At 40.1% G+C, this 15,264-nt stretch overlaps 2 protein-coding genes across 2 annotated transcripts in view; both read left to right on the top strand.

The window, feature by feature from the left end:
• LOC135487800 (neuropeptide SIFamide receptor-like) overlaps positions 1 to 15,264 on the top strand; it is a 144,505-nt gene that overhangs the window by 91,008 nt on the left and 38,233 nt on the right. The gene's annotated exons all lie outside the window — the stretch shown is intronic.
• Positions 6,213 to 10,896, top strand: LOC135487806 (growth hormone secretagogue receptor type 1-like). Its single transcript, XM_064771899.1, has 3 exons — positions 6,213 to 6,704; positions 7,157 to 7,377; positions 8,665 to 10,896. The coding sequence occupies exons 1-3, from the start codon at positions 6,373 to 6,375 to the stop codon at positions 9,180 to 9,182; spliced, it is 1,071 nt and encodes a 356-aa protein (XP_064627969.1). The 5' UTR covers positions 6,213 to 6,372; the 3' UTR covers positions 9,183 to 10,896.

Genomic DNA, 15,264 nt, shown 5'->3' with positions numbered 1-15,264 from the left:
GGATTCAGGTCTTGCTTTTTATTAAGAGAGTCAGACGTTATCACTTCGCTATTGATAGTAGATTTTTTCCACCAAAGGGATCGTGTGCACCCCTACCTCCCTGACTACGCCAATGGATTCAGGCCTTGCAATTTATTAAGTCAGACGTTATCACTTCGCTATTGATAGTAGATAACGCTTACGCTCGAATCTACTAAATAGTAATCCCCGAATACTCGCATAACTGTCACTGCCGTAGTTTGAAGGTTTGATATTGCCATAATAAATCTGTCAGATAGCTAAGAGAGAAACGTGAAAATACAGTATATTATGAAGACAATCGTTGACTCAATTTGGTCTAAAGTAAGTAAACTAAAAGTAAAACTGATTCTTTATGCAGTGATGAATGTAGATGTAGTTACCTCAGTAATGTAATATTGATAATTGAAGCATTTGTCGTTATAAAGAACTATCTTCCAATATCCGCTGGCATGGCTGGCGCCAATTGGAAGTACACGTCGGAAAGTGACGGTCAGTTTCCTAAGGATTGATCAATCCGTCAAAAGCCTCGGCAAGGAGTTGATCCGTTGCCCGTAAGACACTTTTTGACCGTACATTTTATTGGTTGGCGACACCCAGTTTTTCGATGCCCATCATATGATTTTTTTTTCGGTTTGGTCGTATGTTTTTTAGTTATCGAAGGCACTATAGAGCGAGTGCGTTAATGATATGCAGTAATCACGTTGATTCAATTAGCTAACTTATGATAGTTCAGTTGACCCTCCAGCCGATTGAGATCATTTTTAAAAAGGAACATGCTGGTGTGAGAATCATAATGATCTAGAGTAGCCTGGCCCGTACAGTTCATTGAGCTGGTTGTTGTTCATGGTCAATACAGCGTGAGCACTGATATGAACTGGGCATATTCACGATAATTTTGCCGAGGCTCTCCCGTTGAGAGAAAAAACCCGCACTGCTACCCCAAAAGAAATGTGTGCTCTTGCGGATCGTTTATAACTCGGGGGAAAAATTGCTCATTGGCAACAGCGAATTTCCACCCGTAGAGCCGGTTGGATACCGCATATCCGATGATCATGACGTTATTGAGATCGATGCTCCTTTGGCAAAATAAACTCCGCGGTGGCTTGATCACGCAAGCAACTTATCTTTTATACGAGGGCGGTTGAGGAAAAAATACTTGGTAGTGGTTTGGAAATTATCTTTGAAATTGACGGTGTTGACTAGGATCTGACATGACTGATATGACCTAAAGCGAGAAAAATAGTTTCGTTGACATCATTTAGCACTTTACTACGTAGACTGTGTGACGCAGCCGTCATTCGTTCATGTATTTAGCTGGTATTTCTTGTCTCGTGTTCCGGTAATGATCGTCCTCGGTTTGTCATCTGCTCTGCATGCCAAGAACATGACTGCGCCTACATGTTTTCCGCTCGTTATCAGTACCTGGATTAAAGATTGGTTAGTTATTTTTACTGTGAGATCCGGTGGTATAGGATGGTAGAGATGTATTGGACAGTAAGTCAAGGCGAATGTTGGGATTGATCGTGGCTTATGGGGTGAAAGCGTCGTCCGGCGCGTGATTTGTCACAAAAGATGAGGTCAAAACGGTAACATGAACACAGGGCTATACAATATATTTACTTGTGGAGACAATTCAATTGAAAAAATGTTAAAGTCCAAACATGACGTAGCAGGCCCCTATGTACCAATCGTTATCAATTCATGTTGAGTTATGAAAAATATATTTGCATAAAAACGGTTGATGCTGATATGCAAATTTTAAGTAACTTGAACATTTTACAATTTCAAAGTCTGTATAGTGGTGAAAAGATGAGCTACGGTTATCAGTTCTGTAATTTGCATTATTCATGATTGTCAAAAGTAATCGTTTTTATCCAAAAACTTGTTTTTTGTACCTTACTGATAAAGCTCGGTGCATAAGAACTACAACGAATGTTATGTTTTTCTCTTCTTGGCCGTGCGGACGAATATCTTACAGACAATACGAATGATGTGACAAGCATGTACTTGTGGTGTATTGACGTCATCATGACGTCGTTCTTCTAGACCAATCTGGTTCTCCCTGGCCTCAAGCCAAAGTCGAAGATTGAAACAGTTACGCGTTGAGACGATACCTGCTCTCAAAACATCCCTTGAGAAATCAGTATGCAGTCCTTAAAAGCCAGCAAGTGAATTACAGTGATTTTGTGTTGAAATCTCTTATTCTCCAAGAATAGCCACCTGTGACAGGTTGCCGTGGATAGATCCAAGGATAGGTGATGGCTGGGTATTCCTGTAAACCGTTTAATTTTCGCGGGCGTTATATTTTTACTGATTTTGCAAATAACTTCAACTAGCGAAAATAAAATTCGCGAAAATGTATTTTTACTTGAAAACGTAAAGACATTTGTTAATCCGTCAATTGAAATAAAAATATCGAAAATTCAGTTTCTTCAAAGATTACCAGGAATCGCAAAAAATGATGAAGCAAAGAAATTTGGCGGTTAATAGTAAGATATGAGTTTTCGGTATCACAGAAAGAGCTGCACTTACTTGCCTAACCAATTATACATATCAAGTGCTGTTGATATGTAATGGAGTCATGAATGCGCTGACAAAATTGTGTTTTCAAAAACGTCTTGATACAACGGGCGAGTTGGATCGATCAAGAAAATCCCAACTTGCGAAGCGGCACACAACATTAAATCAAAACTGGGCTTCGTTCGCTGATGAGGGGAGTCATTTTCATTCACATAATATTGTTATTTATTGAAGGAGCAATATTGATCTCCTACCGATAAACTCGACAAGAATCTAAAATGTTATCCTGAGTTTTACTAGAAGCTCTTGTGTGACATTTATTCGAACTAGACGGCATTTTATCTGATAAGCGGCTGAGTTATAGCTTCCTTAAAAATCGTATCGCTTTCCGCCGCCCAGGTTTCGATGCGCGCTCCAAAAAGAAATGATGATGAGAGTTTACACGGCAAACTTGGGGTATTTGTACAGTGAAGACAAGAGTGTGCTAGTAAATCAAAGACTCATGTGCCGGCGGTACTTAAACAAAAACTTAGCCCATGCAAAATGCTTTGGTGAAAAAAAGCTACTGACCATATTGGTATATAAAGCAGGGACAGATTTCCAGCGTGATATGTTGTTGTGTGGTTGCCATGGTTAGGACGCCACTGATTTTTTTGTACATCAGTGTCAACGAGAGTGTTTTATGTGACTGATTAAGACGGTACTAATTAGACCACGGAGGTCGCTTCACTACAAGTTGAGATGGAAGTAATCATTATTCCTTCTGTTAATTAATAGTACTCAATTATTGCCTCGGATAGATTGGTAAGAGATAGCGCAACCAGTACGTGTATTAATCGTGTACAACATGTGCAAGGCAGTCTCACATGTCATAACCCGAGTATGGTCAGAGTAAACATGACCATGCAGTAGAGAGTTCGCGCATCATTTACATTGACCGCTTTACTTGAAATACAGTCGTCTTCATGATGTTTTTTTATTTACATGTAACTTAATTGACCAAGAGTCATATAAACGACCCGGTACGGTGGCCCATAGAGGACATGCGTTTATTTTCAATATATTAGAATTTTTTTTTTACAATTCGATTTTTTTCTCTCGAATTACAACCGCCGTCAGATTTATTTCTCACCGCCGAAAAAATAATTCCCACCGCCGGGTTAAAAATAATAATTCCCACCACCGCCAAAGAAAATAATATCCACCGCGGCGCGGTGGATATTAATTTCCACCGCGGTGGATATTTTTTCTTTGGCGGTGGTGGGAATTATTATTTTTAACCCGGCGGTGGGAATTATTTTTTCGGCGGTGAGAAATAAATCTGACGGCGGTTGTAATTCGAGAGAAAAAAATCGCATTGTAAAAAAAAAATTCTAATATATTGAAAATAAACGCATGTCCTCTATGGGCCACCGTAACCCGGCCCACTGAAACATTTTTTATCAAAAAAATAGGAAGAAATTTTGCAATCCGTCAAAATAAAACTCTTAAAAATTATAGTTTCTTTAGAAATTTTCGCGAGTTGGAAAAATGAAAAAGCGCAAGAATTTGGCAATAGTAGTCGAGAAACCCTTTGCTCGTCGAGGGCTTCGAGTTGAGCTTATTATCCACAAAATTTGAAGCCAGTCTTCAGATTCATCTCGGACTACCTGTTGTTTGTTCTCGCTACATGTATTGATCGTAGGATATTGTGGCATTTCGACCCGAGGCTACTCTCCATATCTGGTTTGTACTTGAATTGAGTTACTCGCAAATTTGATTGATTATAGGTTTGTTATTCCGGAGGCGGTAGTAGGTGATTTTAAGCACCACTCTTATTTTATCTATAAACCTCTTTGCACTAATAGAATTAGTTGTGAATGGGCGGTCAGAATATGAGTTTGTTGACACCATTCTCTACTCGTAAACCGATATTTTAGGCCAAATATGGATAAAGCCGAAATAAAACATAATTTTACAATCGTGTCTTACCTACTTGTACATGTAGACCAATATCATGTGCCGTCAAGTGTTGATAACAATTTGATTAGTTTCATGAGTAGGCGATATCAGATAGAAAAAGTTTGTGTGACGTTAAAGAGTATGATGTAGTCCGTCATCTTTGGGAAATCCTGGGCCATAGGATGCCGTAGTGATAATCTATGGATGAAATACATCAACTAAGATAGCAGCGGCTCATAGATTGATTCCCATATCTTCATTATCCAGTGCTTTTTGTACGAATTTATAGCTGTAGGAGCTGGACTATGATCGCAAAATAACATATCATGTTAAATCGAACAGCTACATCTACAATAGTGGCTGATGTTAGCTAATGATTGTCCTTAAATCTATTAATTTCGAATAAATGTGTTACCAATGCGTCGCTCTGATCCACGAGTTTATTTTATTTCATCAGCTTAAGACATGAAAGATGCCACTCTCGCCTTCAGTTCACTTAACTGTGAATCAATCCGTTGCCATACTGCTCTAATTGACTCTATTGATTTGATTATCAAAGTAAAACGCCGCCGTCTCATGAAGATGATCTGAAGAGGTTCTCCACCGATCTTCACGAAGGGGCGACAACACTCTTGAGACGAATTCTCTTTGACTATCAAAAGAGAGGTGGGTCTTGGCATGTCAATCGGAACATTGGAGATCCTTATGTCAGACGACGTGTCATCAGGCAATGACGTTTTGTGCCGATTTTGCACTGTTCGCGACATATCTCTGTAACGTGAGTATGAATAGATTAAAACACGACAGTCATTTATTTTTAAAGGCGTACGCGGTTCATGAACTTAGTACTTGATTATGCCACAAGTAAATTCGTATAAAAAGACATTGCTGCTGTACAGAGGCCACACCTGCCATCTAAAAAAAATCGACCCATCGAGTATATTGGTGTATACAACATCTCAAATTCAATTCAAATTTCAAATTTTGCACATACAGTGCAGGCCTTTACATTCTTCACTGCTAATCAACAAATGCCTTGAACTCCCTGATCGATGACTATCCGCAAATCAACGCAAAACACTTTCCTGCGTTTTTAATTGTTTAAACTATTCTAGGAACAGGGTGGCGGAAATGAAGTTGGCTCGAAGACATTTCTCGGTCTTATAGAATAAGCTTTTAATTTCCTGTGTTAGCACAGCATTGACATCAACAGCGAATCTGGATCGTCTCTTGTATAACACCATTTGCATCCTTCCGATTTTTTGCCTGAAGTTCCGGTACGCATTGTAACTTCTTTTTCATTATCATCGCTTGCAAGTCTACTGAGGCCTACCAGGTTATTAGCCCTATAAAACATATCAAAGGAGGTGCTAGTACTTCGCAAGGAATGTCATCCTACGATAATACCTTGTGAAAAATGGCAGCATTCCGGAACCGCAATATTGCTCCTTAAAATCCTCCGACTATGCCTTAAGGAAATTACTTGCCTGATGTTTTTTTTCCTAATATCATGCCAATACCTCGAGATCAGTCAAGTAGTGGATTATTCAGCCATATCTATCACGGAAACCTTGACTTCTGGGTGTAGTGAATGGGTTAAATAAGCGAGCTATTTGTAGAAACTTGCAATTGGAGACGACCATCCGTCTATATATACATGTAGCTATTTCATTTTTTCTAAGAATAGCTCTGCTATTCGAGCACGATGACCATGTACATGTTGACGATGCGCTCCCAGCAATTCACCATTGGCGATCTCAGGTTTGATATCGTCGAGGTTTCTCTAAGCCCTTCGTCACAGTGGAGCTCTATTCATATTGTAAAGGTGCAGCGGTATTCGTGAGGTAACCGAGGTTCTAACTGTTTGGAATTTTTAAGCAGGTTCCAGTAATGTATTCGACAGACATAACCTTCTCTGGGACCACCGCTGATGTGATCGAAGATAACGGACTTGAGGATCTCTTCAATGTCCTCAAAACCCTCTTCGAGATTTCATTTAGGTATCTTTGGATGGTTCCAGTGGTCTGCGGTATACCTGGGAACGTGCTTACCATATTTGTTGCCAACAGGAAGCACAACAAGAGTTTGTCGCCGTGTATTTATATGACCGCTCTTGCGGTGAGTGACACGATCTATTTGATCGGACTAGTACTCTTTTTACCAGTGATGCATTCATCTCGACTTGGAGATGGAGTTCCGCATTTTAGAGAATATCTTTTTAAGTGAGTATAGCCTGTCTAAAGTTCTGCGTATCCGTACCTTTATGGAAGAAATGAGAATGCACCACGACGACGTGTGACCATAACACATGCTATCCACTTTGTAGTGCAGACAGTCTGAAGTCGTAGTGGCTTGGTGCTTTACCAGGTAAAGCCTGCATACAACTTCCCGACCTTGGTATAGTTGACTGTCCCACCTGACTTGATTCTCATCTCATATTCTGTTGTAGTATGTCGTCATCATATTCTCGATATATACGTATTTCAGCATATCAGCATTACCAACAAGCTCGCACTTAGGTAGTTGGTGAATGAAATGTTCTGTGGTTGGTCTTGCACACAAAATGACTTTTGCTGTTAATGTAGCCTGGCGTTCAGGACATGGGCAACCATGAGTGCTGTATATTTCATTGAGCTTCCACTTGAGTCCGAGCTTGTGAGTAATGTCGCCACAGATTCCACTGGTTTATCTGTTACGTCGGTGCCATGCTGTCGTGCCTCTACCTGGCTGAGATGTCCATAGACCGAGTCCTAGCTATCAGATTCCCAATGGTTGCAATGAGACTCTGTAGCGCTAACAGGACGAGAAAAGTAGTAGCCGTCACTGCAGTAGTATTCAGTCTACTAAACCTCAACACGTTCTTCACACACCAATACGTAAGGGATCAGGAGAAAGGTACTGTACGTTGTAAGCCAAGAAGTGAATAAGTTAAATGAAATTTTATTTAACTCACAAAGAAATACAAAGATTACAAGTGACATACAATTTCCAGGCGTGAATAGTTGAACAAAACCTGTCCACTGTAGGTTTCAGTCAAGTTTGATATATGGCCTATCGGGATAGTTTAAAAAGTTCAGGTGCTATACGTTTGTTCATCAGATTAATACGAAAGCTCAGAAGGCCAACTTTATAATTTCAAATTCGAAACCTATTTTATTTGAAAACAAGGGAAGAGTGTCTCACTCCAATTAATTAGGCAGAATGAGGTGTATTCGAAAAAGCTGGATCACTGGACTGCTGGATTTACTGAATTGTGACTCATGGATCACCACCGCCTGGATGGATTGCCTTCTGATCCTACTTTTGCTTCATTGCCAGCAAGGATTCCTAGGTCTCAGACTCTTCACTAGTGAAATAAAGCTGGGACAGAGGGTTGTATTGTAACTGATTCCTAAGTCAATGAGTGAATGATTATGTACTGGAGTCGGAACATTCGATTGGACAGTTGCGATAAGTCTTATATTGACGGTATGAGGCTGAATATCGCAGCATGCACGGTTGGCCTACCGGTTGGCTAAAATACAGTACAGCATGCAGTGCTAAGTACAGTATGCATGTAGTGCTAGCTACAGCAGCTGTGGCTGTGCATACGATGTCGATACATAGGCCTACATAGTGCTCTTTGACATGTTTGGATGCCGAGCGTGAGCGTAGGGATGAGGAACTGATCTATATATACATAAATATCATATCCCATTTTCCGAACGATCCCCAATCCAGGCGGTGGTGATCCATGCGTCACAATCCAGTGAATTCAGCAGTCCAGCGATCCAGCTTTTCTAAGCTTTCGAAAATATGAGTGTAACTATAATAAGCGCGTTTACTTTTGCTAAATACAAACAGGCCGATGTTTTGACTTTAGCCAAAAAAACTTGGCATTAGCTTTGGCTAAGACCTTCACCGATTTTGAAGCTTAAGAATAAATCCTACTTTGAACACCTTTAGTAAAATGAATTCTACTTGATGAACTTCCCACAGGGAATGAATAACATTCGGCTGATCCAGCGGCTTCCTGATACGTCCTTGGTAGTATATAATCGGGAGCGTATCGGGAACGCATCGGAAAGCCGATGGATCCGGCGCTACATAGGATTTCAGCTTCCTGGTGTACAATGTATGCAAGCGATTGACCTGAAACAATTTGCGCCGAGGCTAACTGAAATTGCCGAATTTACTTTTTAGGATACGAAAACATTTATATCATCTTCGAGGACAATCCGATTGTTGAGGTCTTAACCTCTGGCTTCCAGCTAATATTTGGAGCTTTCCTGCCATTCGTCATCATTCTTTGCTGCAACGTCATCATTATCATCACTGTTAAACTCGCTTCTAAAAAACGCCTCAAAATGGATTCCGTTCAAGGTCAAGGCGTAGATCAGAGGAACCGGAAGCAGACTGAACACCTCACGCGTATAGGAGTATTTGTCAGCGCCGCATACGTTCTAACGACGATGCCCTTTCGTTTGTATAACGTCATTGTCACCATACCTGCAGTTGGTTATGATCTGAGCGACGACTATTGGTTCTTTAGGTTTGGTGCCGAAAATGAATTTCTCTTTGTTATTTACTCGTGTAATCATGCTTGCAACTTCTACCTTTACTGTGTAGCCGGTGGTCGGCGGTATAGAACTGATACAGTTAAGATATTGACAACCTTCTTGCATTACTCATGGAGGAAGAACGACGTGTTGAGAGAGTAGAGAGAAATGAAAAATCACATATTCTCAAGTGTCGTCGTGAATGAGCAATTTATTCGCATTTGGGGTATTTGTTTAGATACTATGCCCGATTTTTCAGTAAGCCCCTCCCCCCTTGTAGGCATGCATACACTTAAGTGCAAACTTTCACCTGATATACTGACATGTACGCAGAAAGTTCGTCAATCTTGATTGCCCGCATGCTTTCATTGTGAAATATATAAAGGGAACACAACTCGTCCTTGATATCAGCCATTGCAAGATATCAGATTAAATCTGCACCATATACATTGATGAAATATGCTCCTTATTAAATCAGAAATTCAGCTGCAAGTACACTGCTTCTTCTCGTTGATGTCAAAATACTATTATCGAAATAAGCTTGTCATACACAAGGCCATTCTGGAGATACCCACCAAATGATGTCCTTTAATCAAGCAAGTAACCGCTAGGCTGTATTCCGTACAAGTGCAGCCGCGGACACTTTGAGGGATGCTCCGCTCGCAGTTGAGGCAAAGTAGAAAATCACTCCGATAGCAGAAGTCGACATGCGAAGAAGCCAAGTGGTGCATACTCTCGTGCTTGATTAATAGACTGTTTTTTTAGAATAGAAGTAGAAGTTTAATGAGCTTCGGTCAAAACAAATAGTGCACCCCTTAGACTGGAGGTTTTCCAGCGATTTTTAGTTCCGAAAAAGTTGTTCGAAAAACCTTCGAATGGTTTTCAAAGCTGAAAAACCTTTATTTTTAAAGGTGTGTTGGTGCTCTGTAATGATAGCGGTAAGCCGAAATACCCGGACCGGTATATAGTCTACATTGTTTAACTCAATAGAAAGTTTGAGCTTTCGATCCGAGTACGAAGTGTCTTGACGTCATCGGGTCAAGTTGTTTGTTTTGCATTATTGTTTCAAGGCGTGCTAATCTATCAAAGGCATACTGTTTCATTACACTTCTGACAACAGAAAACTCAGTATCCGCCGTCCAATGCCACTTCGTTCCCAGTCACGTTCTCGAACAAAACTCTGAACCTCTCCAATGTAATAAGAAGATCAAGGAGCTCATGATTGTTTGAACATAGAACAGTTTAAATAAACTTATATCTGCAGACCCATTAATTCCAAAGCACGATAATTCCGTTGCGACATGTTTGGCATTTTAAACTGACAATGACTTAACTTTAATTCAATTTAGGCATGTTCCCGGACTTAACAAACACAAAATGCAATTTCGTTGGCATGCTGTTTTTGCGCACTTTCCGATTAAAGCGCAAAATTTACGATCAGAAAGGGATAACGCGGCTGTCGTTATCAAGTTTGATGTTACTTTTGGTGTCGGCAATCACCATTCAAATTTAGAGCCACTAGACTACTGTTTTAGAGAGATGATTACTACAAACCGCCATATTTTCGCGCCTCTATAGTCTTGCGATTCGCGATAATTTCTGAAAAAAAGGAAAATGAAAAATCAAATTAAATGTCAGGGATCTATGTTAAGGCGGACTACGAAATTTTTTCGGTGGGTTTTCGAATGAATAAAAGTTTTTCGTGAAATTCGAAATCCGCGAAAATACTAACACCCGAAGAAAATATTGGCGGTTTGCAGATTGATTTGGCCCAGGCTCCCGAGTACGGGAGTGAGAAGCGTTTGTTTTTAAAGTGAACGTCAATTCGCTACAATGTAAGCAGTTGAAACTCAATCAAAGCGTGTTGAAGAATAACGACAGAGCACAAAACCAGTCGTCGAGTTACTCGACGAAACGAAGCGGGCTAATTTCCTTTTAAAGCGCGTAAAACAGGATACACGTCAAACCTTTTTTTTTGAAAATGGTGTACAGCCTGGAAAGCTAAGACAAATTATAATAATCTCTCTGAAAATACACCTTTAAAAATGCTTAATGCACATAGTTTTAAGATTCCTTCTCTTGCCTTTCATCTCCCATTCAAATTGTCTTCTCACGTCATGATACAGCTTTAGGGAAATCCCTTAATGCAGTTGACATCCCTAATGGTATAATCGTAGCAAATGGTAAAACTGAGACTTTCTATTTAAAGAATTTGATGCTTGCTTCTGATAGACCGCAAGAGCAAACAACTGTCGAACCATTCAGGTCACCAAGTGAACAGAACTTTGTTGAACCCATCTTGAAATATATCTGTGCTAGAACATCCCAACAGATTAATGTTACAGTTACGCCAAGTGTAGACTCCTGTGCAGACACGGGACTAGATTTAGTGACGACTTCGTTCCATGACTGCCACCACAGGCCACCATTTTAGACCAGCTTCTCCCCAATTCGCGGAGTAGATCACAGGTGCGTGAAGATACAATTAGTCATAGCGATCGATCATGATCTACATGTATACATGTACATGTACATGTACATTGCCGCATTGTACACACTAACCTGAAAATCACCGTTGTGTGTTTTTATGTCGGGGCTGATTAATCGAGTGTATTTGAATTTGGTATCTTCTGTGACCTCATGGTGATGAGACGCAAAGTGATCAGCCAAGTGGTCCTTTACAGAAAAATAGAATACGCAGTCTAATGCTTAAAACCAAGCGCTTATGCTCTGCCTCCCTTATTGCTATCTCGAGGACCGCGGTGAAGCTGTCTCGAGGACCACTATAGGAAGATTGAATTGAATAGGGAACTACGGAATACAAAACATCGATCTATAAGAAAATGTGGTTCATGCTCAATCGGGCGTTTTGCATTTAAAAGCAATTTGTCCATACAAGATCGAGATACTTTATGGTCACCTCTGCTACAGAGCTTCCCAAGAGCATTACTCTGAGCCACACCATAATTTGTAATGTCAATTTTCCACTATCCTGGTTCGCTTTCTGCTCTCTAATTGAATATTTTCAGCTTAAAGTGTTGTTAGTAGCGATCTTGGTGCATATTTTAGAAAACTGCACGAACACATCTTTGTAATTTACTCCAGCCTGTATTTCTGTAACTCAATAACTGTTACATGTGCATGTACAAATGTATTTGTTTTGAATGTACTTATTTTCATATGGTGGAATGAAAACAGGCCAAACAGTTAAAAATTCAGACCAGATTTTGCCAGAAAAATCAAGACGTCAAACACACGGCGAAGGCCAACGATCATGGGTGAGTCCTTGCAGTTGCTGGAACGCCAGGATACGAATTGACCCCGCAAAGTAATGAGATTTCTGGATCCTTTGATTCGGACGTGTGACGTGCTGCAGTGCCCGCATGGACAAAGTCATCTCGCAAGTATGTCATAAAATAAGTACGAGCATGTCAACCCCCACAATGAGAAGACCATCAGATATCACCCATTCCCCGCACGCCATCCTAATTTGACAATTATATCAATTTACGGACGCAATAGAAGAAGTGAGAGAGGCAACACGTCACTTATAATAACCACTTTTACGTATCAGGCCGACCTTGATGAAGGCTAAAAGCCGCCTGTCAGCCACCGCCAGTCTTGCAACATCTGGTGGTTTAAAGGTAGTCTGAACTTTAAGTTCCTTTGTATTTGAACACGAACTTTTGTTTTGTTTGCATCAGTGACATCATTGTGACGTATAAGTCTAAGGCGACACAAACAAAACGTCCATTTGCTATATTCTATTGATTAAGGATTATAAATTTGTATACGTCTCCATTAGGCCCGGTTTACATAGAGCTAATTGATGTACATGGATACGGTTTACGGACAAGCTGGCAAACAAAGGGTTCTTGACCGTGAAGCCATTGTTCTCGGGCGTGTTTGTATGCTCTGTGAAAATCCGGTGTAAAGTGTTTGACAGTTTCCCCTTATTTTTTGGAGAGCTGAAAGATAGATTGGCACATTTTGCTGTGTTTCCTCCTATTAAAGAGTCATGTTTTCCGCTTTTGAGTTTTCTCCTCTCTTTCTTGGAACGCTGAAAGATGCATTGACGCGTTTTTCTGTGTTTCCCCTTATTGAAAGCTCATGGTCACTCTCGCTGTCTGTTGTATAGAAACACTGAGATATGTACAACCTCAGATGTAACACCAACCTTAACCTTGCAGTTGAACCAGTGTACCGGGGTACTAAGAAGTCGTTGGTCGGCAGTCCGGGGAACTCTACCTCTTTGATAATTTCATGTATAATGATCTAAGGTCTCCGTCCCTCTAGTTATAAATCCCGAACTCCGACTGAGCATTAGACCCGTCACTTGGTTCTGGGGGAGCGGCGGCTTGATCAGTTGGCACACGACCTTTAATCTCGTCAAATGATAATGTTGTCAGTACCTGCTTCAAAGGTCTTGCATACCAACCTCTCTTACAATGATGAAAATTGATTGTGACCACATGATGTATCGGTTTTGGCAGATATAGTGGAGATTTTTTGATGGCCTATGCGCTGCTAGGCATCAACAACCCAAGTCGAAAATTGATTGGATTCTTTGTTTTTGTACACATGTTTGTGAAGTTTGTACACATGTATTATACATCCTTCACACGATTTTTGGAAGGTCAGTGTCACGTCCAAGGAATTGAATAACTTCTCAGCTAAGAATTTTTAGCCTTACCTGGATTTTCGACTTGGGAAGGCATTCTGTTAGTTTAGTAACATGTCGGTATTAGTCACACATGTACTTTATTCTTACATATCAGTTTCTGATTATACACACTAGCTTTCTAGTTTTTCAAATCACGATGCATCTCATAGTTCTGAATAATGCATAGCTCCAACAGATAAATTGGGTGGCAAACAAATTGCCCGTATCCCACATTTCCTAATCAGCCATGCAGACAAATTTGTCTGCAGACTAGTGTTCATGGCGTACTTCCGGGCGGCGCTGAGAGACGGAATTAGCTAACCAGACATGTCTTGTATCCAGGAGGTATTGATCAAATCAGTGTTCGTTCGTTCGTTAGTACTGTATATTTCAAACATCGACGGAATTTTCGCTTATGAACTGGATATTGAACCTCCAAGAGATTCAAGGCGGCAACTTCTTTGTACATTCTTTGTTATATATTTGTTCATTGTTTACATAACATATGACGCAATGCTGCCACCTATAATATAGTTGTGGCTGCTTCAACTCAACAATACCAAGTTTAGGCTACCAAGACCGCTTTTTGTTGTAGCAGAATAGTGAAGCATTCGACCTATAATTTCTGTGTTTAGTTTGAGGTCTTTTTGGAACTGAAATTGAGACATCACTGTGGGTATTTAGCTATCTCGCCGAACACCGCTTGGGTGGAGCTGCCGTCTCGCCCAAAACTTCGGCTGTCACGTCGGTTTTGGCCTTTACATTTTAGCTCCACCTTCGCGGTAATAGCGCTTCGTCCGAGACATCTGTTCGTCTAAAGTGAGGCTTTCTCATTTCCTCTGACCTATTCTGCTTGGATCGTATGAATATCATGTCACATTATCATCGTTTCATAACATTTTTATCTCTTTTGCTGTGAACTACGGAGTTTTGTCACGAAATGTTGCATGAGAAGCTAAAATGATGATTGTTCTATTTATTGTCTTGAGTCGCCTCCAGGCAAACTCTCTTTGGCACATTTCATGAATAAATTTGCCGTGGTCAGTCCCTGTTCGCGACAAGGGGTAATATTGCAAGTGTCGCAATGCTTCACTCATCACAGAAGTAAAGTGTGCGATGAATTGAAAGGTCCAGAGGTGCCATTGTATTCGCCAGTGACCAATATGTCATCAGCTGTTAGGCAGTGAAGCAAAAAGAGGTTTGTTTAAAAAACAACAAAAAGGCACATTCAATACACTTGAACGGTAAAAATCCCAAATTTTTGCGAATAATGTTTTTAACTTTTATCAAAGAAAATTTCAAGATAAAAAAGTTGAACAAACACATTCCAAAATGGATAAAAAATAGCAAAAATCTTTCCAAAAATCTCAAAATATTCCAAATATCTCAAATATTTGAGAAAAAAAAGATTTTGAAAAATTTATAAATTTTCGGATTTTTACCTACCCACAAACATTTTTGGGATTTTTACCGTTAGGATTTTAACAGTTAAAATTTTTACAGTTAGGATTTTTACCTACATTCTTTTACACTTTTGTGCAACATTACATTGTACTTTATTTGGCACAATAACTTGCCTGA

This window comes from Lineus longissimus, chromosome 1, assembly GCF_910592395.1.
Source record: "Lineus longissimus chromosome 1, tnLinLong1.2, whole genome shotgun sequence".
NCBI lineage: Eukaryota > Metazoa > Nemertea > Pilidiophora > Heteronemertea > Lineidae > Lineus > Lineus longissimus.
The sequence above is the reverse complement of the archived record's forward strand: the minus strand, read 5'-3'. Positions and strand labels throughout refer to the sequence as shown.

Excerpts from the sequence above, each read along its gene's own strand:
- LOC135487806 (XM_064771899.1), top strand. The coding sequence starts at position 6,373 with ATGTATTCGACAGACATAACCTTCTCTGGGACCACCGCTGATGTGATC. Across the intron at positions 6,705-7,156 it reads TTTAGAGAATATCTTTTTAA|ATTCCACTGGTTTATCTGTT; the intron begins GTGAGTATAGCC and ends ATGTCGCCACAG. Across the intron at positions 7,378-8,664 it reads CGTAAGGGATCAGGAGAAAG|GATACGAAAACATTTATATC; the intron begins GTACTGTACGTT and ends TTTACTTTTTAG.